The sequence below is a fragment of the Anser cygnoides genome, chromosome 34 (assembly GCF_040182565.1).
Source record: "Anser cygnoides isolate HZ-2024a breed goose chromosome 34, Taihu_goose_T2T_genome, whole genome shotgun sequence".
NCBI classification, from domain to species: domain Eukaryota; kingdom Metazoa; phylum Chordata; class Aves; order Anseriformes; family Anatidae; genus Anser; species Anser cygnoides.
The window spans coordinates 1,345,106-1,369,198 of NC_089906.1; the positions used below are offsets into that span (position 1 = coordinate 1,345,106).

At 70.1% G+C, this 24,093-nt stretch overlaps 6 protein-coding genes across 7 annotated transcripts; 3 read left to right on the plus strand and 3 right to left on the minus strand.

Moving 5' to 3' along the window:
- The first annotated feature begins 1,007 nt into the window (after window positions 1-1,007).
- GCDH (glutaryl-CoA dehydrogenase) lies at window positions 1,008-5,513 on the plus strand. Its single transcript, XM_066986556.1, has 11 exons — window positions 1,008-1,078; window positions 1,186-1,274; window positions 1,474-1,608; window positions 2,360-2,422; window positions 3,105-3,275; window positions 3,357-3,486; window positions 4,214-4,433; window positions 4,531-4,634; window positions 4,721-4,846; window positions 4,940-5,100; window positions 5,182-5,513. The coding sequence occupies exons 2-11, from the start codon at window positions 1,193-1,195 to the stop codon at window positions 5,268-5,270; spliced, it is 1,281 nt and encodes a 426-aa protein (XP_066842657.1). The 5' UTR covers window positions 1,008-1,078; window positions 1,186-1,192; the 3' UTR covers window positions 5,271-5,513.
- Window positions 5,514-5,667: 154 nt separating this feature from the next.
- Window positions 5,668-9,695, minus strand: SYCE2 (synaptonemal complex central element protein 2). 2 transcript variants are annotated; one of them, XM_066986572.1, is made up of 5 exons: window positions 9,601-9,695; window positions 8,204-8,246; window positions 7,609-7,728; window positions 6,751-6,951; window positions 5,668-6,072 (listed from the first exon to the last, which is right to left on the minus strand). In XM_066986572.1, the coding sequence occupies exons 3-5, from the start codon at window positions 7,720-7,722 to the stop codon at window positions 5,878-5,880; spliced, it is 510 nt and encodes a 169-aa protein (XP_066842673.1). In that variant the 5' UTR covers window positions 7,723-7,728; window positions 8,204-8,246; window positions 9,601-9,695; the 3' UTR covers window positions 5,668-5,877. The 2 variants fall into 2 exon arrangements, with proteins under 2 accessions (XP_066842673.1, XP_066842672.1); XM_066986571.1 differs by lacking the exon at window positions 9,601-9,695 and adding an exon at window positions 8,891-9,105.
- Window positions 9,646-13,050, minus strand: FARSA (phenylalanyl-tRNA synthetase subunit alpha). The gene is made up of 13 exons (XM_066986553.1): window positions 12,867-13,050; window positions 12,126-12,263; window positions 11,932-12,030; window positions 11,687-11,805; window positions 11,485-11,577; window positions 11,266-11,394; window positions 11,060-11,175; window positions 10,883-10,967; window positions 10,699-10,798; window positions 10,434-10,602; window positions 10,275-10,352; window positions 9,893-10,007; window positions 9,646-9,807 (listed from the first exon to the last, which is right to left on the minus strand). The coding sequence occupies exons 1-13, from the start codon at window positions 13,020-13,022 to the stop codon at window positions 9,702-9,704; spliced, it is 1,503 nt and encodes a 500-aa protein (XP_066842654.1). The 5' UTR covers window positions 13,023-13,050; the 3' UTR covers window positions 9,646-9,701.
- Window positions 13,051-13,845: 795 nt separating this feature from the next.
- On the plus strand, window positions 13,846-17,252 carry CALR (calreticulin). Its single transcript, XM_066986557.1, has 9 exons — window positions 13,846-14,047; window positions 15,049-15,150; window positions 15,277-15,480; window positions 15,568-15,662; window positions 15,754-15,963; window positions 16,051-16,164; window positions 16,249-16,392; window positions 16,502-16,594; window positions 16,722-17,252. The coding sequence occupies exons 1-9, from the start codon at window positions 13,951-13,953 to the stop codon at window positions 16,911-16,913; spliced, it is 1,251 nt and encodes a 416-aa protein (XP_066842658.1). The 5' UTR covers window positions 13,846-13,950; the 3' UTR covers window positions 16,914-17,252.
- Window positions 17,253-17,510: 258 nt separating this feature from the next.
- Window positions 17,511-22,082, plus strand: RAD23A (RAD23 homolog A, nucleotide excision repair protein). The gene is made up of 9 exons (XM_066986558.1): window positions 17,511-17,597; window positions 18,921-19,082; window positions 19,169-19,353; window positions 19,641-19,696; window positions 20,069-20,196; window positions 20,291-20,366; window positions 20,738-20,868; window positions 20,953-21,108; window positions 21,602-22,082. Exons 1-9 carry the CDS (start codon window positions 17,526-17,528, stop codon window positions 21,713-21,715), a joined length of 1,080 nt encoding a protein of 359 aa, XP_066842659.1. The 5' UTR covers window positions 17,511-17,525; the 3' UTR covers window positions 21,716-22,082.
- GADD45GIP1 (GADD45G interacting protein 1) lies at window positions 22,053-23,462 on the minus strand. The gene is made up of 2 exons (XM_066986578.1): window positions 23,113-23,462; window positions 22,053-22,641 (listed from the first exon to the last, which is right to left on the minus strand). The coding sequence occupies exons 1-2, from the start codon at window positions 23,430-23,432 to the stop codon at window positions 22,311-22,313; spliced, it is 651 nt and encodes a 216-aa protein (XP_066842679.1). The 5' UTR covers window positions 23,433-23,462; the 3' UTR covers window positions 22,053-22,310.
- Between the last annotated feature and the right edge of the window lie 631 nt (window positions 23,463-24,093).

A 24,093-nucleotide genomic window follows, 5' to 3' on the forward strand; every position in this document is an offset into this window, starting at 1 on the left:
GCACCTCCCCCCCGTGTACACAAAGGGTTAATACTGTGACACCCCCGCCCCCCCGGTGTGATGTCATCGGCCCCCACAAACCGCCCCCCCCCCTTTCGTCCAGGTGTAGCCCCCCCCCTCCCCCCCTTTGCCCCTTGGTTCTTGGCCCGGTGATGTCATGGCGGTGATGTCAGCGGTGATGTCATGCACGGTGATGTCACGGCGGTGACGTCACGCACGGTGGGGTGAGGGTGCAGCTCTGACGTCATCACGGAGGGGAACCGGTGGCGTCACAGTCCGTGGGGCCTGCGGGTGATGTCACTGCCGGTGACGTCACAGCTCCGACGCAGAGTGGAGGTGCCGACGTCACAGTTATGACGTCACCCATGACATAAGGCAGACGATAGCACAGCTCCGGTGTAACCGGCGGAGCGGGCCCGATGATGTCGCAGCCACTGCGTAACCGATGGCGTGGGAACGATGACGTCACAGCGACGCTGGCACGGATGACGTCACAGCCGCGACGACGTCAGGACGGGAGGCGCGACCCAGGCGGTGACGTCACCGCGCGGGGCTCGGGCGAGCAGTGACATCACACGCCAACAGCCCCCCCCCCCGCCGCTCGAGGGCCAGCCGGGCGGATGACATCACCACCGCCCTGTGACGTCATCACCCCCCCCCCCCCCATTCTTGCTATGCAAACGCCCCCGGGACGCCCTGGCCCCCCCCTCCCCGGGCACAGGGGGCGATGGGGGCGCCCGGGGGGGCCCCGGGGACCAATAAAGGCTGCACAGCACCGCCCGGCCCCGCTGCTCTGTCCGGGGGGGGGGTCGAGGGGGGGGGCGTCGGGTCGTGAAAAACCCCTCAAATCCCCCCAAAACCCCGCGCCCCCCCCCCCACCCACAATGTCCCTTGGGGGTTGGGGGGGGGGGCGGGCCCTGCGCTCCGGGCAGGAAAGGGTTAACGCCCCCCCCAATGTCACCCCCCCCCCCCCCGCCACACCCCCCACGTCCCGCCCCCCCCCCCATGTCACACCCCCCCCCGTGACGTCACGGCCCAGGGCTCCTCGGGGCCCGTTCGCCGCCGCCGAGCTCGCAGGGTGCGGGGGGGGGGGGGTCCTTGGGGGGAGGGCACTGGGGGGGGGCACCCTGGGGGCCCCCGAGGTCCTTTGGGACCCCCAGGTTCAGCCCCCCCACCCCCCCGCAGCCCCCCCATGGCGCTCCGCCTCGCCGCCCGGTTCCGGCGCCCGGCCCTGAGCGGCGTCCGCTGGGGGGGCTCGGCCCCCCCCGCGCGTGGTGAGTGGGGCGGGGGGGGGGGGGGCCCACGCGTGGGGCTGGGCTGGGCTGGGCTGGGCTGGGCTGGAGGGGGGGGCAGAGCTCGGCCCACGCGGGGGGCTCCCGTGGGTGGGTGGGTGGGGGAGGGGGGGGTCGGGGGGGGGGCAGCACCCACGCGGGGGGGTGGTCACGCGTGGGGTGCCCCCCCCCCCCCCCCCAGCTGCCTTCGACTGGCGGGACCCGCTGGGGCTGGAGGAGCTGCTGGGCCCCGAGGAGCGGCTGCTGCGCGACGCCGCCCGCCGCTACAGCCAGGAGCGCCTGGCCCCCCGCGTGCTGCTCGCCAACCGGCACGAGGGTAACGGGACCCCCCCCCCCCCGGGACCCCCCCCCCGGGACGATGTTCCCTCCGTGACGCCCCCTGAGCGTTAATATGCCGCCTGATGTGCTCCCTCGGCACCCCCAAATAACCCCCCCAACCCCAACCCCCCCCCAATACATCCCAGGACCCTCAGACCCCCCCCCCAATAACCTCCACCCCCCCCCCCAGGCCCCCCCCAATAACCTCCACCTCCCCAAATACCCCCCAGCACCCTCAGCTCCCCCCCAAATACCCCTCCAAATACCCCCAGACCCCCCCAAATACCCCCCAGCACTCTCAGACCCCCCCCAATACCCCCCAAATACCCCCAGACCCCCCCCAAATATCCCCCCAAATACGCCCAGACCCCCCAAATACAGCCCTCAGCCCCCCCCAATACCCCCCATGTACCCTCAGCTCCCCCCAAATATGCCCCCCCCCAAATACCCCTCAGCCCCCCCAAATACCCCCAGCACCCTCAGCTCCCCCCAAATACCCCCAAATAGAGCCCCCCCAAATACCCCCCAGCACCCTCAGACCCCCCCCCCAATACCCCCTGATACCCCCAGCCCCCCCAAATGCCCCCCGACACCCCCCCAACACCTCCTGATACCCCCCCCGCATCCAACAGGGGGGGCAGCAGGGGGAGGAGCCCCCCCAGCCAAGGGGGTCCCCACTGCCTGCCCCCCCCCCCCCAGCTCAGCCCCCCCTCTGCTTCCCCCCCCCCCCCCCCCCCAAAAAAAAACAGTCTTTGACCGGGAGATCGTGACCGAGATGGGAGCCCTGGGGCTGCTGGGCCCCACCATCCAAGGTGAGGGGGGGGGCGCGGGGGGGGGGGGTCTGCCCCCCCCAGGAGGGCGGGGGTCCAGGAGTTTTTTGGGGGGGGGTCAAGGGTGGCATTGCGGGGGGTGTTGGGACCCCCCCCCCGGGGTCTTGGGAGGCTTTGGAGGGAGCTAGGGTGGCCCCAGGAGAAATGGAGGGGGTCTGGGGGGGGGGATTTGGTGTCCTTGAGGGGCTGGGGGGGGGACTTGGGGGGGGCTGGGGTCCCCTGGGGGCTTCAGGGGGTTGGGGGGGGGTCTCCAGGTGGGAGGGGGATGTGTTGGGCCCCCCCCCCCAGGGGGGTTCTGGGAGGCTTTGGAGGGATCTGGGGTGGCCCCAGGAGAAATAGGAGGTTTTTTTTTGGGGGGGGGGGGGGGGCTGATGTCCTTTTGGGGCTGGGGGCTTCAGGGGGTTTTGGGGGTGGTCTCCAGGTGGGAGGGGGACACGTTGGGGTCCCCCCCCCCCCCGAGGGTCCTGGGAGGGACAGGATGGGAACGAGGGGGTTGGGGTCGGGGGACGGGGACGGGGATGGGGTCGGGGTCAGGGTTGGGCTCTGTCCTCCCTGGGGGGGGGGGGGGGGGGGGGGGGGGGGGCGGCAGCGAGTGGGGTCCTCCTGAAAGTTGGGGGGGGGGGGGGGGGTCCTGCAGCACCGTTGCCCCCCCCCCCCCCCGCAGGTTACGGCTGCGCCGGGACCACGTCGGTGGGCTACGGGCTGGTGGCGCGGGAGCTGGAGCGGGTGGACAGCGCGTACCGCTCGGTGCTGAGCGTGCAGTCCTCCCTCGTCATGCACCCCATCCTCGCCTACGGCACCCCCGCCCAGCGCGACCGCTTCCTGCCCCCCCTGGGTGAGCCGGGGGGCGGGGGGGGGGGGGTTGGGGAGCCCCCCGCCCCCCCTCCTCGCTGACCCCCCCCCCCTTTCCAACCAGCGCGGGGGGAGCTGCTGGGCTGCTTCGGGCTGACGGAGCCCAACCACGGCAGCGACCCCGGGGGCATGGAGACGCGGGCGCGCTACGACGCCGCCACCAAGAGCTACCGCCTGCGCGGCTCCAAGACGTGGTGAGACCCAAAAACCGCCCCGGGGGGGGGCAGCCCCACGCCCAGAGCCCCCCAAACCCTTTGTTTCCCCCCCCAACGCCTTTTTTTCCAACCCCTTTTCCCTCCCCCAACCCCCTTTTTCCCCCCCAACCCCATTTTCCAACCCCTTTTTCCCCCCCCAACCCCTTTTTTCCAACCCTTTTCCCACCCGTGACCCCCCCACCCGTGACCCACTTTTTCCCCCCTCTAACCCCCTTTTTTCTCCCCCGACCCCCTTTTCCAACCCTTTTTCCCCCCCCAACCCCCCTAACCCCCTTTTTTCCCACTGCAAACCCCTTTTTTCTCCCCCAACCCGATTTTCCAACCCCTTTTTCCCCCCAACCCCTTTTTTCCAACCTTTTTCCCCCGTAACCCCCTTTTTTCCCCCCCCAACCCCTTTTTTCCCCCCCATCCCCGTAACTGCCTTTCCCCCCCCAAACCCCTCTTCCCCCACCCAAACCCCTCTTTCCCCCCCCATTTCCTCCCCCTCTTTTTTTAACCCCCCGTAACCCCCTTTTTTTCACCCCCCAACCCCTTTTTTCCAACCTGTTTCCCTCCATAACCCCCTTTTTCCCCCCGTAACCCCCTTTTTCCCCCCGTAACCCCCTTTTTTCCCCCCCAACCTCTCTTTTTTCCCCCCGTAACCCCCTTTTCCCCCCCCCGTAACCCTCTTCCCCCCCCCCCCCCGACCCCTTATTTCCCCCCCCAGGATCACCAACGCGCCGGTGGCCGACGTGTGCGTGGTGTGGGCGGTGTGCGAGGGGGACGGGCAGATCCGCGGCTTCCTGCTGGAGCGGGGCATGGCGGGGCTCAGCACCCCCAAAATCGACGGCAAGTTCTCGCTGCGCGCCTCCGCCACCGGCATGATCCTGATGGACGACGTCGAGGTGCCCGAGGAGAACCTGCTGCCCCACGCCACCGGCCTGGCCGTAAGCTTTTTTTTTTGGGGGGGGGACACACGCTGGGGGGGTGCTGAGTGGGTGCTGAGCCCCCCCGCCGATTGTCCCCCCCCCCCCCCCCCCCAAGGGTCCCTTTGGGTGCCTGACCCACGCTCGCTACGGCATCGCCTGGGGCGCGCTGGGCGCCGCCGAGGCGTGCCTGGAGACGGCGCGGCAGTACGTCCTCGACAGGTAACGCGCTGCCAGCCCCCCCCGACCCCCCCTAAATCCCGCGGGGACCCCCCCACGTGCCCCCCCCCCCCCGTTTTGTCGTGCAGGAGGCAGTTCGGGGCGCCCCTGGCCCGTAACCAGCTGGTGCAGAAGAAGCTGGCGGACATGGTGACCGAGATCGCCCTGGGGCTGCAGGCCTGCCTGCGCCTCGGCCGCCTCAAGGACGAGGGCAGGTGGGGGCCGGGGGCGAGGCGCGCCCCCAAATCGGGGTGGGGGGGCCCCCGGGGGGGCAGGGGTTTGAGCGTCGGCGTCCCCAACCCCCCCAGGGCGGCCCCCGAGCTGGTGTCGATGCTGAAGCGCAACTCGTGCGGCAAGGCGCTGGAGGTCGCCCGGCAGGCGCGCGACATGCTGGGGGGCAATGGGGTGAGCGACGAGTTCCACGTCATCCGCCACCTCCTGAACCTCGAGGCCGTCAACACCTACGAAGGTAGCACCGGGGGGGGCCGCGGGGACGCCCCCCCCGTCACCGCCGGGCGCCCCCGGACCCCGCCGCTCCTCCCGCCCGCAGGCACGCACGACATCCACGCGCTGATCCTGGGCAGAGCCATCACGGGGCTCCAGGCCTTCGCCGCCGGCAAGGCAGAGCGGCGCGGCTAGGCGCCAGGGCGTGCGGTGCGGCGCGGCGCGGCCGGCGCCTCGGACTTGAGGGACTCAGGGCGCTGCTCAGGGCGCTGCGCCGCTCGGACCCGGTGGCGCCGAGCGGCCCCGGTGGCACCGACAGGACCCGCTGGCACCGCCCGGCCCCGGCAGCTCGGTTCTACCTCGGTGACCCCCCCCCCCGGTGCCTTCCCCCCTCCGTGCGGCGCCGCCGGCCGCCCCAATAAAGGCTGGAGAAGCTGCCCCGCGCCAGCCTGTTCGTCAGCGCCGCGCTCATCAGCGGTAATTAAGACCCCCTGGGCGCAGCTCGAGTGCCGGGACGGGGCCCCGCGTCCGCACGAGGCGGGCTTTGCCGAGGCGAGGCCCTTCGGAGGAACCTTCCGGAGCCCGTTCGGGGTCTTTTGTTCTTTTTGTTTTAATTGTGTTAAAAACCGAACACCAACAGCCCGCGGAAAAGGCGATTTCGGGCTGATATTCCTCATTTCTCTGCCCGCGAAGGAGCAGCTGGCCCGGCGCGGCCGTAACGCCCCCGCTGCTGGGGCTGGGGGCTGCGTGTGGGGGGCTCCCCGCGGGCTCGGGGGGCTCCCCAGGGGCTCGGGGGGCCCTCTCACGCCTCGGGCTGCAGGCACAGGTCCTTGTAGGCGGCCTCCACGGTGCGGCAGACCTGCTGCAGCTCGTCCTCGGCCTGCCGCACGCGCTCCATCACCTCGGCCAGCTCGTGCAGGCGCTCCTGGATCTGCTCGTTGTGCAGGCTGTAGAGCTGGAAGAGCTGCTCCTCCAGCTGCTCGGCCAGGTCGGACACCTTCCAGGAAAAAAAAAAAAGGGGGGGCGGGGGGGGGGGGGAAATAAAAATCGGGCCACTGGGGACAGGGGGCGGAGGCGCTGGCAGCGCCGCAGGCACAGCCGGCCCCGTCCCCGGGGGGGTGGCAGCTGCGGCCGCCGCGCTGGCACAGCTCCCGGCCCCGCTTGGCCGGCGCCGCCGCCAGCTGCGCCCACGGTAGCCGGAGCACCGGCCGCGGTAGCCACCGAGCGCGGGGTCCCCCCAGCCGCAGCTGCCGGGGCCTGGCTGCCATCTGCGCGCGGGGGGCGCAGGCGGCCCGGAGCCCCCCCCCGTTCCCACCCCCCCCGTCCGCGGGGATGGCAGAGGGAGCAAAGTCCGGCGCGGCACGCGGCCAAGCAAGGACACCGAGGACAGGCAGCAGCAGCGCGGGGACGGGGACGGGGGGCGGGCAGCGTCCCCTCCGCCCCCTAAAGCAGATCTGGAGGCAGCTGCAGCCGCCCCGGAGGGGCCGGGCCCCCCCCCCGCCGGTGCAGCCGCACACCAGGCTCTGCAGCTGGCGCCGGCGCCTCGTGGGACGCCGCCCGCCCGCAGCACCTCCTCTCGCCGTCCCACGACTTAATTCGGGCGGAATAACGCAATTAAACGCGGCGAGCAGGCGCTGGGCGGCCGCGCGCCCCCCCCCCCCCCCCCCACACGCACCTTCAGCAGCAGGCTCTCGCGGAAGCCGCTCATCACGGTGTGGTCCTCCTTGCGGCTCTCGTTCACCCTGTCGATGAGGCGCTGCGCTCGCTGCCGCAGGTCGCCCACGCTGGAGTCCAGCGCCGCGAAGTAGCGGGAGGCCTGGCCGTCCAGAGCCCCCGAGCCCAGCGGGGGGCCGGCGGCCGGCGGCTCCGTCCTCGGCCCAAACACAGCACCCGCGGGTCAGGGGCGAAGGCAGAGCCATGGCCGAAGCCAGCCTCAGCGGGGCCGTTTGGGGAAGCAAAGGCAGGCAGAGCTCGAGGAAACCCCGGCTGCACGGCCAACAGTAAATGAGTCTAATTCCCAGGGAGCTAATTCACCCCAGCGGCTCCTGCGGTGGCTCTCACTAAGGCAGCGAGTGACTTTGCCCGGGCTGGGGGGCACTCGTTGCGTTTGCCAGGGCAGTGACAGGCGCGCCCCGACCCGCACTGGCAAGCAGGGGGCAGAGGGAGCATGGAAACGGCCGATTTGCCCAATCCTGCCCTGCACCGAGCAGCAAGGCAGGCGCTGGGGCTGGGCTTCCCCAAACCGTTTCCCCCTTTGAGGCGTGCATCCACGCCGCAGCGCAACGGGCCCTGCTATCAGAAGCAAGCTGGCCAGCCGGTTATGTTAATTAGGAAAGACGACGTTATTAAAGGAGGAAATCTCACTAACGGACACGGTGCCCTGTGAGTTATCAGATTTGGGCCCCGTGGTGTCACCGAGCTCAACCTGCCCCTGCCGCTCTGCCTGAAGGGTTGTCATTCCTGACACGCAGCACCTTTTTTCCCCTGATTTAGGTTAAAATCAGGAGCCCCCTGGCAGGTGCAAAGCTTCCTACCTCGAGGGGTCCTCGCCAGGGTTTTCGTCTCTGCCCAAACCGGTGAAGAAGGAGCTGTTGCTCTGCATCTCCTCCGGCTCCAGCTCCGGGTCCTCATGCTCCTGATGTGCCATGGTGGCCTGGTGGGGTGGCAGGGAGACATCAGCCTGCGGTGGGCATGGGGTGATGTCCCCATGTCCCCATCCTGTCCCCATGTCCCCATATCCCCATCCTGTCCCCACGTCCCCATCCCATCCCCACGTCCCCATCCCATCCCCATGTCCCCATCCCATCCCCATGTCCCCATTCCATCCCCATGTCCCCATCCCACCCCTATATCCCCATCCCATCCCTATGTCCCCATTCTGTCCCCATCCCATCCCCACGTCCCCATTCCATCCCCATATCCCCATCCCATCCCCACGTCCCCATCCCATCCCCATGTCCCCATCCCATCCCCATGTCCCCATCCCGCCCCTATATCCCCATCCCATCCCTATGTCCCCATTCTGTCCCCATGTCCCCATCCCACCCCCACGTCCCCATCCCATCCCCATGTCCCCATTCTGTCCCCACGTCCCCATCCCATCCCCGTACGGACGGGGCTGCTCCCACCTTGGTCTGAACCCACGCCTCCGCAGCCAAGCTCCTCAGCAGCCTGCAGGGAATACATTTGGGAATGTCCAGTTAGCCGTAATATTGTGGGTTATTAATAATAATAACTAAACTGGGGGACGGGCGGAGGTGGGCTCCTGGCCCAGAGACCCTGTGGTTCTCCCCCCTCGATAAAAATGGCTCTTTTTGGAGGGGGGAGGCCCCACCACCCAGCAGAGCTCCCGATTTTACACTTTTCCAAAGGGTTAAAGCGTTAAACGAGACATTTGAAGCACTGAGCCGAAAAACAAGTAGCAGAGAACGAACAAACAGGTATTTCTGGAAACTTCTGGTGAGTTTTAGCCAACATGGCAGTGTTTTTTTTTTTGCACATTCTCACAGACTCCACGCTCCACACCCCACAAAGCCTGACGAACACGGGCACCACCGTTGGGCCCAGAAGGGCCCAGTCAAGCACTGGGACGGCCCCGGGGCACGGCACCAGCACGGCGGCCGGGATGGCGGCAGGGGCTGTGGGGGAGCCATGAGGCGAGCAGGGCCCCCCCAGAGGGGCCTGGATCAAGGGCCTTTGGGGCCAGCTTGGCGTTGGGCTCACAGGAACAGGCCCCAGGGTGGAAAAAGGGGGCCCCAAGGGCAGCGACCCCACACGGGGAACCACCAGGGTAGTTCCTGGCCCCAGTTCCTCACCGTGCGCCGCCTCCCCCGCCATTTTCCCCCCGCGGCTCGCTGAGGAGAGCACGGTGGGCGGGTCGGCGGCGGGCGGCTGGTGACGGGCACCCGCGCTGGCCAATCAGCGCCCGTCTCCGCCGCGGGCTGGCCAATGGGCGGCCGAGAGGAAAAGAGGCGGGAAGGGCCGCGCTGTGAGGAGAGGGAAGAGCCGCCATTGCGGTGTGAGGGGAGACGAGGTGTGAGTAGCTCCGGGTGGCGTTTTGGGGTGGGGATCGTGGCCGAGCGGCTCAGGAGGGCTGCTCCCGGTCTCCTCCAGGACTTTCCAGGCTCCTCCGCTGATTCGGGGTGTTGTTTTGCAGGTGGGTGCTGCTGGTGCCCAGCCAAAAGCAGGGGCAGATCCAGCGTGATGTGCTGAGGGAGCCTGGGGCACTCGCACCCCTCTGTGCCGCTGCCACCACGATGCTCCAGCGCCCAGCGCCAACGCGGTAAGCCCCAGCACAGCCCCCAGGACGTGAATGCAGCCTGCTCATGAGGAACTCCAGCTCCTGGGCTGCCCCAAGGCCCCCATCCCTCCCCCAGGCTCACCGCAGCAGCCGGGCTCTGCACCACGAGTACCTCACGGGTGCAGCAACCATGTGTCGGGCTGCGGAGAGGTGAGGAGGGCTCCTTCCCCCCCAAAACCCCCTCCCAACCATTCTATCACAATAAAACCTTTTCTCAGCCCTCACCCCACGCGTGGTCGCTGCCCCCTAGCACACTCAGAGGCACCCGGCTGGGCATAGGAGGTTTATTGGGCCTGGTTTTTATGGCAGCAGCAATAAATAGGGCTCTAGACGTCGAGGCGGCACAAGGGGCTGTCGTAGACCATCTGCAGGTTGACCCGGTGCCCCACCAGCTCGCGGATGTTGTTGATGCCGTATTTGATCATGGTGGGGCTGCAGCAGGATGGGGGGGGGGTCAGCAGGGCCGGGCTGGGCCCTCCCTGCCCCGGGGGGGGGTCCTGGCTGCCCCTCGACTCACCGCTCCAGCGAGAGCCCCCAGGCGATGACGGAGACGTTCTCGGGCAGCCCCATGGGCAGCAGCATCTCGGGGCGGAAGACCCCCGAGTTCCCCACCTCCACCCACTTCTTCAGGCCTACAGAGCGAGAAGGGGGGGCCCCCACCCCACAGGGCGTGAGATGGGGGGGGGGGCGTCCACCTACGGGGCACCCCACAGAACCCCCCGCACACTTTGCAGAGGGTCACAGGCTCCTCAGGGGTGCCCCTAGCCCCACAGGAGAGGGAGAGGTTAAGCTGATCCCCAAATTCCACAGAGAATGAGGCTGAGCCGACCCCCCTGCCTAAAAAAAAAACCACACAGAGCCCCCCCACGCCTCGCAGGGATCCCGCAGGGGCCCCTCACCCTCGTGGTAGCTGAACACCTCCATGCTGGGCTCTGTGTAGGGGTTATAGGCCGGCTTGAAACGCAGCTTGGTGATGCCTGGGGGGGAAGAGGGGTGTCAGGGGGGTGCCCCAGCCCCCTGCCCTTGCCCCGGTGACCCCCCCCGAGCCCCCCCCGTACCCAGCTTGGTGAAGAACTGCCGGAGGGTGCCCATGAGGTGGCCCAGGGTGAGCCCGCGGTCGGCCACCACCCCCTCCACCTGGTGGAACTCGGCCAGGTGGGTGGCGTCCAGGCTCTCGTTGCGGAACACGCGGTCGATGGAGAAGTACTTCACGGGGGTGAACTTATCCTGGAAAAGAAATGGGGGGGGGGGGGGGGGGGGGGCGGGTCAGGCAATGCCCCCCCCACGCTCCTTTTTCCGCCCCCTCCCCAAAACCCGGCCCACCTGGCAGGCCAGGTGGTAGAGCGCGCGGGCGCTGGCGGACGTGGTGTGCGTGCGCAGCAGGTTCTTCCGTGCCTCCTCCACCTTCCACTCGTATTTGTACCTGGGGGGGGGCTTAGCTCGGTCCCAGCACTACGGGGGAGGCGCGGGGGGGGCGGCAGAGCCCCCCCAAACCCACCCCGCTCACCCCTGCGAGCCGTAGCCTCCCTGCGAGTGCACCTTCTTCACCTTGGCCATGTAGCTGGCGGGCAGCTCGGGGGCTTCAGCGGGGTCTGTGGGGGGAAAAGGGGGGGGTCAGCGGGGATTTGGGAGGCACGGGGTGGGTGTGGGGGGGGCAGCGGGGATTCGGGCCCCCCCCGCGCACCCTGCAGGAAGAAGGTGTCGTGCTGGTCCCGCGCCGGGTGCTGCTGGGGCTGGAAGAGGGCGTCGAAGTTCCAGAAGGAGCTCTCCACAAAATTGTCGGTGGGCATCTCCGTGAACCTGGGGGGGGGCTGCGGCGTCACTCGGGGGGGGGCTGCGCTGTCGTAGCCCCCCCCCCCCCCCCCGTGTGTCATCCCCCTCCCCACTCACCCCATCTCCAGGAAGATCTGGCGGAGCTGGGAGCGCACCTTGAGCAGGGGGTGGAGGTGGCCGCAGGCGGGCGGCAGCCCCAGCGCCGAGAAGTTGTAGGGCTTGAAGGGGAGCTGGCGCCACGAGCCCCTGCGGGGGGGGGAAGGGGGGGGTTATGGGGTCGTTCAGGGAGGGGGGGGCACAGTTGGGGCCCCCCCCCCCGGGTGCCCCCAGACTCACGTCGCGATCATCTCCGGCGTCAGGTCGGTCTCCTGCCGCGTCACCGCCGTGCTGAAGGCGCTGCCCTTGCGGATCCAGTAGGACTTGAGGGTGCTGGGGGGGGGCAATATGGTTTTTTTGGGGGGGGAATAGGGTTTTTTGGGGGGGGGGGGGATATGGGGTTTGGGGGGGGGATGCGGGGTCTGCCCGTGCCCCCGCTCACACTTCGAGCAGCAGCTTCCTCCTCTTGAGGTCGTTGCGCTCGCGCTCGGGCAGGCCGGCGGCGTCGCCCTGCTGCACCCTCCGCAGGCTCTCCTGCACCGCGTCCTGCACCGCCTCCACCTGCGGGGACGGACGGACGGACAGACGGACGGACGGACGGACCGGTGGGTGGCCCCCAGCCCCCCCCCCGGGTGTTGGGGGGGGGGGGGACACAAACCGGGGCCGCGCGGGGCCGGGGACACTCACGGCGCGGAAGACGCGGGGGCCGCCGGGCGCCGCCTTGTCGAGGCGCAGCCACTTGTTGGCCATGGCCTTGCTGAAGCCCACCTGGGCACCGGGCAGCTTCTGCGGGGGGGGGGGGGACACCGGGGGGGGCGGTGAGGACCCCCGGGAACCCCCCCGGGACCCCCCCCCCATCCCTGTAGCCCCCCCCCGCTCACCATGGCTTCGCTCTGGGGCAGCCCGTCGGCGGGGAGGCTGCGGAAGAGCCGCACCTCGGGGCTGCCGTCCCGCAGCACCTCCGCGCCCTCGGCGCTCAGCTCCCAGCGCGTGGCCGCCCGCGCCTCCGCCTCGATCACCTGCGGGCGGCACCGGGAATGGCACCGGCATCGGCACCGGGAGCACCGGCACCGGGAACAGGACTGGGAGCGGCACTGGGATTAGCACCGGCACCGGGAATAGGACTGGGAATGGCACCGGGATCGGCACCGGGACTGAGAATGGGTCCCGGATCGGCACCGGGATTAGCACCGGGACCGGGAATAGCACCGGAATCACCGGGATCGGCACCGGGACTAGGACCAGGAATGGCACTGGTATCGGCACCGGGTCCACCAGGATCAGCGCTGGGACCGGAAATGGCACCGGCATTGGCACCCGGACTGGTATTGGCACCGGGACCGGCACCGGGACCGGGATTAGCACCAGGGTCAGCGGCACCGGGAATAGCAGCGGCAGCGTGGTCAGTAGGGGGACCGGGACCAGGACTGGCACCGGGAAGAGGACCGGCATCAGGACCGGGAAGGGGACCGGGATCGGCACCGGGAATAGCACCGGGACCGGGGTCAGTGGCACCGGGAATAGCATCAGCACCAGGACGGGGACAGGCACCCGGCCCGGGATCGCCGGCACCGGGATCACCGGCACCGGGCCCCGACCCCCGCGGGACGCGGCGCCCCCACCTCTCCGAGCGCCTGCAGGCTCTTGACGGCGCCCACCAGCGTCTGGTGGTCGAGGCCGAGCGCGGCGGCCGCCTCCAGGCTGCAGAGGCCGCCCCCGGGCCCCGGCGGCTCCCGCTCCAGCCGCTGCAGCAGCAGCTCCGCCACGCTCGGCGACATCGCGGCGGCCGGAAGCGCTCCCGCCGCCACCCGGAAGCGTTCCGCTCATGCCGCGTGTGGGCGCCGCCATCTTGAGTGCGGCGGGAGGGAGGCGCCATCTTGGGAGTGGCGGGGCAGCCTGGGGGCCGCGGGGAGGGGGAGGCCGCGAGGCGTGGCGGGATGGACTGTGACGTTATAAGGGTGGAGAGTGACGTCACGAGGTTAAGAGTGACGTCATGGGAGCTAGCTGACATCACAACACAGCGGGGATCCCCGGGCCCGTTACCATGACGACAGCCCCCCCTTACAGGCTGTTGCCATGGCAACGCCCCCGGGACCCCACCACTGCCCCCATCGGGGGGGGGGGGCTCGCCCCACCCTGCACATGCCCGGTGCGACATGCGACATGACGTCACCGCGCGACATGACGTCATCACCGATTGCATCACGGCTCCAGTTTGGACCTTAAGCCCCGCAGGCCGGCTGGGGGCACCCCTTGGGTTCCCCCCCCGTGCACCGTCGCGGTGCTATTATGGGATGGCGGCGCCCCCCCCCCCCCCCCCCCACGTGGTCCGCAGGTGGCCAGGCCCTCCCCCCCAGCCACGTGACCGCGGCGACGCGCCCCGCGGAGGGAGGGGGGAGCGCGGGGGGGGGCGTCTCCCTCCGAACGCGTGGTCGCTCCTCATTGGCCTCCCGGCTCAGCCAATAGGAAGCGGCCATCTGGGACGCCAACGTTCGGGGGCGCCGCCGCCGCCGGCCAGCGGGCGGTAGGCCAATGGTAGCGGGCGCCGCGAGGGCGCCGGCCAATGGGCAGCGTCCGGGGGCGGGCCGAGGGGCGGCGGGCGTATAAAAGGCGCCATCGCCGTCACCCCCCTCCGCAGTGCCGGGCTCCGCCGGGCCGGGAGGGAGGGTGCGCCCCGACTGGGCCGTGTGGGACCGCGCCGCCGCCATGAGCCGCCTCGGCCTCCCCCTCCTGCTCGCCGCCCTCCTGGCGCTGGCGGCGGCTGGGCCCACGGAGTTCTTCCGGGAGGAGTTCTCGGATGGAGGTGAGGGGGGGCGAGAGGGGAGGGGGTCCTGACGGGAGGGGAGGGGCGAGAGGGGAGGGGGCCCGGAGGGGAAGGGGGGGCAGAAAGGGGAGGGAGGGGGCCCTGAGGGGAGGGGGCCCTGAGGGGGGAGGAGCGAAAAGGGAGGGAGATTCGGGGTGGCCAGGGAGGGGTCTCTGGGGGTCCTGAGGGGGTCCGTGGGAAAAAGGGGAAGGGGCTGCGGGGGGGCTTGAGGAGAAATGGGGGGGCTTGGAGGCCGCCCCTAGGCTGGGAGTTGGGGGCTGTGGTAGGGGGATGGCCTGGGTAAAAGGGGGGCTCGGGGGGAAGAGGTTTACGTGGGCAGGGACTGGAGGGGATCAGGGTTATGGGAAAGGTGGGGAGGGATGGGAGAGGTGGGGCTGCAGGGAGGCAGGTTGTATGGGGGGCGCGAGGGGGTGAGGGCCTCGGGGCTCTCCTGGTTTGGATGTTTTGGGGGGGGACGTGTTCCAGCTGGCCTCACCTGGGCTGGGGAGCGGGGGCCTGAGAGGGCTGCGGGGGCAACGTGGCCCCCGTTCAGCCGCAGGGGACAAAGGGCCGGGGCCGAGGAGTGGCCCCGTGAGGGAAGGAGGCTGCTCAGTGGGGGCAGAACCGCCCCGAGCAGGGTGTTCCCCCACGGGGGTGGCGTGGGATGGGAGCTGGCTCTCACTGTGGGTTCATTCTTGTCTGGAGCCCTAAATCCTGCTGCAGCCCTGCAGCAAGGGACAGCCCCGGAGCCTTATTTCTGCCTCCCCCAAGCTTCCAGCGAGGCAGGGGACACGGGGTCCCCTCCCTTATCGCTGTGGCTGCAGGTGGGCAGGCAGCAACCCTGACAGGCCGCTCTGGAGCGTGAAAAGCCAGCGCGGGGCTGTGCAGGTGGCCGGGAGCCGCCCCGCTTCCGGCCCTGCGGGGAGGGGCAGAACCCATTCCCTTCTGCTGGGGGAGGACCGGAGCCGGGGCATGGGGTCTTCAGCGCTCCTCTCCTGCAGATGCCTGGACCCAGCGGTGGGTGGAATCCAAGCACAAGCCGGACTACGGGCGCTTCGTCCTGACTGCCGGGAAGTTCTACGGCGATGCTGAGAAGGATAAAGGTGGGGCACGGACCCCAGGGGACAATTAATTAACAACTTGTGCTTGTTACAGCCTCGACTGGGGGCTGCTGGGGGGGGCCGGTGCTGGTCAGGGCTCAGCACGGGTGGGTTTTGGTGCCCCGGCAGGGATCCAGACGAGCCAGGACGCGCGCTTCTACGCCCTCTCGTCCCGCTTCGAGCCCTTCAGCAACCGGGACAAGACGCTGGTGGTGCAGTTCACGGTGAAGCACGAGCAGAACATCGACTGTGGCGGTGGCTACGTCAAGCTCTTCCCGGCCGGCCTGAGCCAGGAGGACATGCACGGCGACTCGGAGTACAACATCATGTTTGGTGCGTTGCCGCCCCCCCCCGTGCTGCCCCCCCGGCAGCGGCAGGCTCGTTTCCCCCACCCCATAACCCCTCTGTCCCCCCCCCCAGGCCCTGACATCTGCGGCCCCGGCACCAAGAAGGTGCACGTTATCTTCAACTACAAGGGCAAGAACGTTCTCATCAACAAGGACATCCGCTGCAAGGTGCGTGGGGGGGCGTGGGGCGGGGGCTCAGCCCCTCCCGGTGGTGCTGCGGGGAGGAGCCCGGCCCCGCTGAGCGCCCTCTCCCCCGCAGGACGACGAGTTCACCCACCTCTACACCCTCATCGTGCGCCCCGACAACACCTACGAGGTGAAGATCGACAACAGCAAGGTGGAGTCGGGGAGCCTGGAGGACGACTGGGACTTCCTGCCCCCCAAGAAGATCAAGGACCCCGAGGCCAAGAAGCCCGACGACTGGGATGAGCGGGCCAAGATCGACGACCCCGAGGACTCCAAGCCTGAGGTGGGGGGCGCCCGGGGGGCTGGGGGGAGACGTGCGTGGGAGGCCTGTGGCAGAGCCCTGACCCCCCTCCCCGTTTTTGCCCCCCAGGACTGGGACAAGCCTGAGCACATCCCTGACCCCGACGCCAAAAAGCCGGAGGACTGGGACGAGGAGATGGACGGGGAGTGGGAGCCCCCCGTCATCCAGAACCCCGAGTACAAGGTGAAGCCCGGCACCCCCCGGGGGTCCCTGGGGAGCCAGGGTGGGGCCGTGCCCCTCTCAACATTGCCTATGCCCCCCCCCCAGGGCGAGTGGAGGCCGCGGCAGATCGACAACCCCAACTACAAGGGGAAGTGGGTGCACCCCGAGATCGACAACCCCGAGTACACGCCCGACCCCAGCATCTACGCCTATGACAGCTTCGGTGTCATTGGCCTCGACCTGTGGCAGGTGGGAGGAGGGGCTGGGGCCGGGGGTGCCCCCCGTGGCTTTTTGGGGGGTCCTCTCAATCCCCACAACCCCCCAGGGGTCCTGCTGAGCTCCCCCTGCTCTGCCCTAGGTGAAATCGGGCACCATCTTCGACAACTTCCTCATCACGGATGACGAGAAGTTTGCTGAGGAGTTCGGCAACGACACCTGGGGGGCCACCAAGGTACGGGGGGGGGGGACACACACACGGAGCTGGCTTCCTCCCCTGTCCCTGGGGCGCTGGGGGCACTGCGGCGCCCCCCCTGTGTCCCTGCCTTGGGGTGCTGTGCTGACCCCCCTGCGCCCCGCAGGAGGCGGAGAGGAAGATGAAGGAGCAGCAGGACGAGGAGCAGCGGAAGAAGCAGGAGGAGGAGGACAAGCAGCGCAAGGAGGAGGAGGGGGATGAGGAGGGGGATGCGGATGACGATGAGGAGGATGATGATGAAGACGAGGAGGCGGAGAAGGAGGAGGACGCGGGGGCGGCCCCCAAGGATGAGCTGTGAGGGGTGGGAGGCCCCGGTCCCGCCGCACCGGGCCCCGCCGGGGCAGCGCCCCGACCCCGCGGGGAGCGAGCGTAATGTCTCTGTGAGACCTGGACTTCGGTTTTTTAACGGGCGGCCCCTCCCGGCCCGGGGGGAGGGGGCGGCGCCGGGGCCGCCCGGGGGGCGCGGGGCGAGGACTCAGGAACGGCACCGGGCCCGGTAGCGGGGGGGGGGAGGGTTGGGGACGCGGCCCCGGTGCTGGGGGAGGGGTTGGAGGGGGTTGGGGGTGGGGTGAGGGCGTCCCCCGCGCCCGTCGGTGGCCGCGCTGCGGTTTGTGTTAAATTAAAGCTCGTCCCGGCCCCTCCGCCTCGCCTCCGCTCTGTCCGCCCGCGCCATCTTCCCCGCGCGCCGCCATTTTGTGCGCGCCGCGCGTCACGTGACCGCGCCGCCGCCGCCACCCCCGTCACGTGACGGCGGCGGCCGCGCGAGGGGGGGGGGGGGAGGGGGGAGCGGCGGCGTGACGCAAGTTCCGGCCGCGCGTCACGTGAGGCGGAAGCGGCGGGGCGCCTAAGATGGCGGCGGCGTGAGTTGCATGTTGTGGGGCCGCCGGGAGGAGCCGCCGCCGCCGCCGCCATGGCGGTGACCGTGACGCTGAAGACGCTGCAGCAGCAGACCTTCAAGATCCGCATGGAGCCGCACGAGACGGTGCGGGGGGGGGGCGGCGCCGGGGAGGGGGGGGGGGCAGGCCCGGGAGGGGAGGAGGAGCGGGGCGGGGGGGGGTTGGGGGCGCCCCCCCCCCCCTCGCTGTGGTACGACCCGGGGCGGGGGGGGACGGGATTCGGTTTGGGGGGAGGCTCGGGGTCACCACATGGATGCAGGGGGCGGGCGGGGGGTGCAGCCCCCCCGCCCCAACGGTGCAGCCCTCCCCTCCTTCCCCTCCCCCTCTGGTATACCCCCCTCTCTCCCCCCCCCAGTGGTGCGGCCCCCCCCGCATCCTGCGGCCCCCCCAGCCCCCCGAAATGGGGCAGGCCTCCTCCCCCCCTCCCCCTCTTCCCTTTCCATCCCCCCCCAACCCCCCTTCCTCCCCCCGGCGTCGCCCCCAAAATGGGGGAGTCCCAGCCCCCCTCTTTCCCCCCCCCCCAAATGGGGCAATCCCAGTCCCTCCTCCCCCCGGCATCGCCCCCCCCAAGCGGTGCAGTCCAAGCCCCCCTCGCCCCCCCCCCCCCCAAGGGGCCGTGGTTTTAGGGCCGGGGGGGCCCCGCGGAGCCCTGTGGGGCTGGGGAAGCTCGGGGCAGCCCCCCCCCGGTGGTTGCCGCCCATGAGGATGTGCCCCCCCTTCGCTTTTGGGGGGCAATCTTCTGCTTTTTAGGTCACCCCTCGCTTTTGGGGTGATTTTTCCCTTTTGGGGTTTCTCTGCTTTTGGGATCATTTTCCCCTCTTGGAGCGCCCCTGCTTTTGGGGCGAGCCTCCTCCGTTTGGGGTAATCTCCTTTAGGGATGTCCCTGTTTTTTGGGGTGCACTTGCTTTTGGGGTGATCCTTCTCTATTTGGGGTGATCTCCCCCTTTTTGTGTGTCTCTACTTTTGAGGCGGCCTCTCTCTTTAGGGATGTTCCTGATTTTAGGGTGACGCTCCTCAGTTTGGGGTGATTTTCCTCTTTTGGAGTGCCCCTGCTTTTGGGGTGATGCTCCTCCGTTTGGGGTGATTTTCCTGTTTTGGGGTACCCTTGCTTTTTGGGGGTAATCCCCCTCTTTTGGGGGTAATCCCCCTCTTTTGGGGGTAATCCTCGTCTTTTGGGGTGTTCCTCCTCCGTATAGAGTGATGTCCCCCTTTAGGGCTGCCCCCCTCCTTTTGGGGTGTCCCTGCTTCTGGGGTGACTTTCTTTTTTTGGGTTGCCCTCCTCCTTTTGGGGTACCCCTCCGTTTCGGGTTGCCCCCCCCTTCCGCAGTGCCCCCCCCCCCTCGGGGTGACCCCCCCTTCCACGGTGCCCCCCCCCTTCCGCGGTGACCCCCCCCTTTGCCCCCCCCCAGGTGCGGGCGCTGAAGGAGAAGATCGAGGCGGAGAAGGGCAGCGACGCCTTCCCCGTGGCGGGCCAGAAGCTGATCTACGCGGGCAAGATCCTGAGCGACGAGGTGCCCATCCGCGAGTACCGCATCGACGAGAAGAACTTCGTCGTCGTCATGGTCACCAAGGTGCCCCCCCCCCCCAAATCCCCTCCCTGACCCCCCCCCAACCCCCCCCATCCCCAAACCCCCCCGCTCACCCCCCCCTCCCGCAGGCCAAAGCCGCCGCGCTGGGCACCGCAGCGCCCGAAGCCGCCGCTGCCGCTGCCTCAGAACCCCCCCCGGCGCCGGGGCCCCCCCCGGCCGCTGACGCCGTCCCCCCCCCGCCGCCGGCGGCCCCCAGCGAGGAGCCGGCCCCCCAGGACCTCCCCCCGCTCACGGTGGCGGAGCCCGCGGCGGGGTAAGGAGGAGGGGGTCGTTTGTAACCGGGGGGGGGGGGGGTGTTAAATTTATTTGCCCCCCCTCTCCCGGTGTTAGCTGGGGGTGTTTTGGGGTCAAGCAGAGAGGGGATTTTGGGGAGATTTAGGGGATTTGGGGGGGGCGGGGGCGGTATGAAGGGGGATTTGGGGTGTTATAGGGGAAGGGGGATGGGTGGGCGGGGTATGGAGGATTTTTTTTTGGGGGGGGGGGGGGCTGGTGAGGTCTCTCGGACAGCCCCGCTGCCATGTCTCTCTCTTGAATTCGCAGCTCTGTTCCCCCCCCAGGTGGTGCGGGGCGCTCGGCCGACGCTGCCTCCACCCTCGGTGGGTGCTGGGGGGGGGTGCTGGGCGGGGGGGGTCTGCAGGGGGATGGGGGGGTCGGGGGGGGGCTCCAGGAGCAGGGGAGCGCAAGGAGGGGTTTGGTAAGTGGGGGATGGGGGGGTGAGGAGGTGGGGGGGTGGGGGGGGTCTGAGGGGGTGGGGGGGGTCGCGGGGGGGGCACGTTATGGGGGAGGGCAAAATAAGGGCAAGGAATTGGGGTCTTCTGGGGGGCGTGGGGGAGGGGAACGGAGCTGGGGGGGGATTTTTGGGTAGGGGTGGGGCGGTGCGGCTCTGGCCAAGGGTTTTTGGGGAATTGGGGGGGGGGTGGGGATTTTGGGGGGGGGGGGGCAGGGGCTGGCGCTGACCCTCCCCGCAGTGACGGGCTCGGAGTACGAGACGATGCTGACCGAGATCATGTCCATGGGCTACGAGCGCGAGCGGGTGGTGGCCGCGCTGCGCGCCAGCTACAACAACCCCCACCGCGCCGTCGAGTACCTGCTGACGGTGAGCGGGGGCCGGGGGGGCTGCGGGGGGGGGGGCTGCGGGGGGGTGCGGGACCCCCCCGACCTCCCCCTCACCCTCTGTGCCCCCCCCCCAGGGCATCCCCGGGAGCCCCGAGCCCGAGCGGCCGCCGGTGCAGGAGAGCCGCCCCCTGGAGCAGCCCCCGCCTGAAGGTCGGTGGGGGCGGGGCCTCTGCGGGACACGCCCCTAGTGGGAGGGGTCAGGTGTGGCCACGCCCCCTGATGGGTGTGGGTGGGCAGAGCCAGGGGCGGGGCTTCTCCGTTTATGGGGTGGGGTTAGTGGGCGGGGGGGTGTGGCCTGGAGGGAAGCCCCGCCCCCTCCCGGGAAGCTCCGCCCCCTCCTGGGGAAGCTCCGCCCCCCCTCCTTTGGGGTGGGCAGCTCATTGTGCAGGGGTGCGGCTTACCGCTGCCCCCACCCCTTTATGGGCGTGTCTCGGCTAAAGGGGGCGTGGTCAGTGCTGAGGTGGGCGTGGCCTGCACAGGCCCCGCCCCCACGCCCCACCCCCTTGCCCCACCCCCCCCAGGGGAGAACCCGCTGGAGTTCCTGCGGGAGCAGCCGCAGTTCCAGAACATGCGGCAGGTGATCCAGCAGAACCCGGCCCTGCTGCCCGCCCTGCTCCAGCAGCTGGGCCAGGAGAACCCCCAGCTCCTGCAGGTACCGCGCCCCCCCGCCCCGGGACCCCCCCAGGCCCCCCCCCGGGGACCCGCAGCTCACCCGGCCCTCCTCCTCCCTCCCCAGCAAATCAGCCAGCACCAGGAGCAGTTCATCCAGATGCTGAACGAGCCACTGGGGGAGCTGGGCGACCTCGAGGGCGAGATGGGTGCCATCGGGGACGAGTCCCCGCAGATGAACTACATCCAAGTGACGCCTCAGGAAAAAGAAGCCATAGAAAGGGTAAGGGGGCGGGGGGGCGCATCAGTGGGGGGGGGCTAACGGGGGGGCCATCATCAGTAACGGGGGGGGGCCATCAGTAGGGCTAACGGGGGGCAGCCATCAGTAGGGACCAGAGTTAACGGGGGGGGCAGCCATCAGTAGGGGCCAGAGTTAACACTGGGAGGGAGAGGGGAGGCTCCCAGTGCGTTTTGGAGCCCGACTTAGTGGCGATGGGGTACCGGGGAGCAGCAGTAGGAGCAGTAACAGGTACAATAATTAGCAGGAAAATAAATAATTGGTCAGAAACCTGATTTAAAGCGGGGTAACTGCTTCCCGGCCATCAGTAGGGACCAGGGTAAACACTCCGAAGCACAGCGCAGGCTGGGCCGCGCCCTGTTGTAGGGTTGCCGTCCTGCGGGGGCGAGCGGTAGCTCTGCGGGAGGGTGGGGGGGAGGTGGGGGCATCAGCAGGGCCCAGAGTGAACGCCCCCCCTCCCCCTTTGCGCCCCCCCCAGTTGAAGGCGCTGGGCTTCCCCGAGAGCCTGGTGATCCAGGCCTACTTCGCCTGCGAGAAGAACGAGAACCTGGCGGCCAACTTCCTGCTCAGCCAGAACTTCGACGACGACTGAGATCGACGCCGGGGGGGGGGGCCGGGAACCCCCCCACGCCCCCCCCAGGGGCTGCACAGCCTCGCCCCTGGGGGGGGGCCGCGGGGAGGGGCGAGGCCGGGACCCCCCCCTTGGGCCCCACCACGTCCCGAGGGAGGGGCAGCGATGGGTGCAGCCCCCCCCCAGGGCCCGCTCCGGACAAACGCTTCCTCCCTGTGCCCCCCCCTCCCCAAATTCCTCCCCCCCTCCCCAAATTCCCCTCCCCCATTTGGCCCTGGGGGGGGAGGGCGGCCCTGCGGGAGATTAAAAAAAAAAACAAAAAAAAAAAAAACAGAACACAAAGGAAACAGCTCGGGGAAAGAGATTAAACGCAGAATTTTAAACCCGGCCCGCGTGCGAGCGCCCAGAGCTTTTGGGGGAAAAAGGAGAGATTTTGGGGAAAGGAGGTGGCCTCTTGGGGGAAGAACGGGGCCTTTTGGGGAAGGAACGGGGCCTTTTGGGGGCGCTTTGGGCTGAGGGGGGGCAGTCAGCCCAGCGCCCCCCGAGGGATTTTGGGGGGCACACCCCCATCCCGCTCCTGTTTTGGGGGGGGGGTTGGGGTCTCCGTTTGGCGCTGCTACGGGGGGGCCTCTCCGGGAGCACCGGGGGGGCGTTGGGAGGCCGCGGCCTCGGCGGCGGCCAGGGCGCTGCGCGCGGCCTCCTCGCGCTCCTGCCGCCGCTGCCGCTTCTCGCGGCGCCGTTCCTCCCGCTCCAAGTCCTGCAGCAGCGCCTGCGCCCGGGGGTCTCCGGGCCGGGGGGGGGCCCCCAGGCGCGCCCCCGCCTCCGCCAGCAGCCGCTGCCGCCGGGCGGCCTCCCGCAGCCTCCGCTCCCGCGCCTCCGCCCGCTCCTGCCGCCAGGCCGCCACCGCCGCCGGCATCGCCGCCAGGCTCCGCGCCACCAGCCGCTGCCTGCGGGGACGGACGGGACCGGGGGGGTCGGGGGGGACACCGGGAGCTGCCCCCCCCCCATACACACCCCCCGGCATCTGCCCCGCTGCTTCCTGACGGAACCCGAGGGGACTCCCGGTTGCCCCCCCCCCCCGGTCCCGTCTCCCCTCCCATCTGTCCCCGGTGTCGCCGCCCCCCCCCCAGGTCCCAGCCCCCTCCGGTTCTCCCGGTACCCTCCCCCCATCCCTGGTCCCCCCCCACCAGTCCCAGCCCTCTGCGGTCCTCCCGGTGCCCCCCCGGCTCCCCCCCCTCCCCCCAATCCCCGGTTACCCCCCCCCCTCCGGTCCCAGTCCTCTCCGGTTCTCCCGGTGCCCCCCCCCCCCAGTCTCCGGTTCTCCCGGTGCCCCTCCCCCATCCCCGGCCCCCCCAATCCCCGGTTCTCCCGGTGCCCCCCCCCTTCCCGCTACCTCCCAGCCCCGTCCCGGTCCCCACCTCTCCTCCCTCCGCCTCGCCTCCTCCCGCTCCCGCCGCTCCAGCTCCGCCTCCACGTCCCGCAGCGGCGGCTCCCACTCCCGCTCCTCCGCCTCCCGCTCCCGCAGCTCCCCGGGGCTGGGCCACAGCCGCTCCGGCGCGACCCCCGCCGCCTCCCCCAGCCTCCCGAAGCGCCGCGCCGCCGCCCGCTGCTCCTCGGCCCCCGGCGGCGGCGGCGGGGGAACCGCGCGGGGCCGCAGCGGAGGCGCCCGGTACGGCCGCACCGGGACCGCGGCCCGGGCCAGGCCCAGCGCCAGGCCCCGCAGAGTGGGCGCCGCCATCTTGTGCGGCGGGGCGGAAGTGGCGTCGGGCGGGAGGGAGAAGGGCGGAAGCGGGTGAAGGTGCGGGCGGAAGTGGGTGAAGGTGAGGGCGGAAGCGGGGCCGGGAGGTGGGGGGGGGGCAGGAAGCCGGGGGGAGGGGGGGAGGTGGAGAAGGGGGTGGTTGCAGGCACGGGGGGGGGCCCGGGGGGGGGGGAACTCAATATTTGGGGTGACCCCGGGGAGGGGCGATATTTGCAGGGTGCCGCGGGGGGGGGGGCGATATTTGGGGTGACCCGTGGGGGGGGGGGCGAAATTTGGGGGAGGGGCAATATATGGGGTGAGGGGGGGGGCGATATTTGGGGTGACCCGGGGGGGTGGCGAAATTGGGGGGGGGGGCAATATATGGGGTGACGGGGGGGCGATATTTGGGGTGACCCGGGGGGGTGGCGAAATTGGGGGGGGGGGCAATATATGGGGTGACGGGGGGGAAATTTGGGGTGACCGGGGGGGGGCGAAGATATTTGGGGTAGTGTTGGGGGGCCCCGATATTTGGGGTGACCGGGGGGGGCCCTCCCACACCGCCCCCAACGCGTGGGCCCCCCCGGGGGGGTTGGGCTCAGGCTCCCCTCCCCCCCCGGCCCCCCCCCGGGCCCTACAGCAGACGGGGGGGGGCGGGGCCACC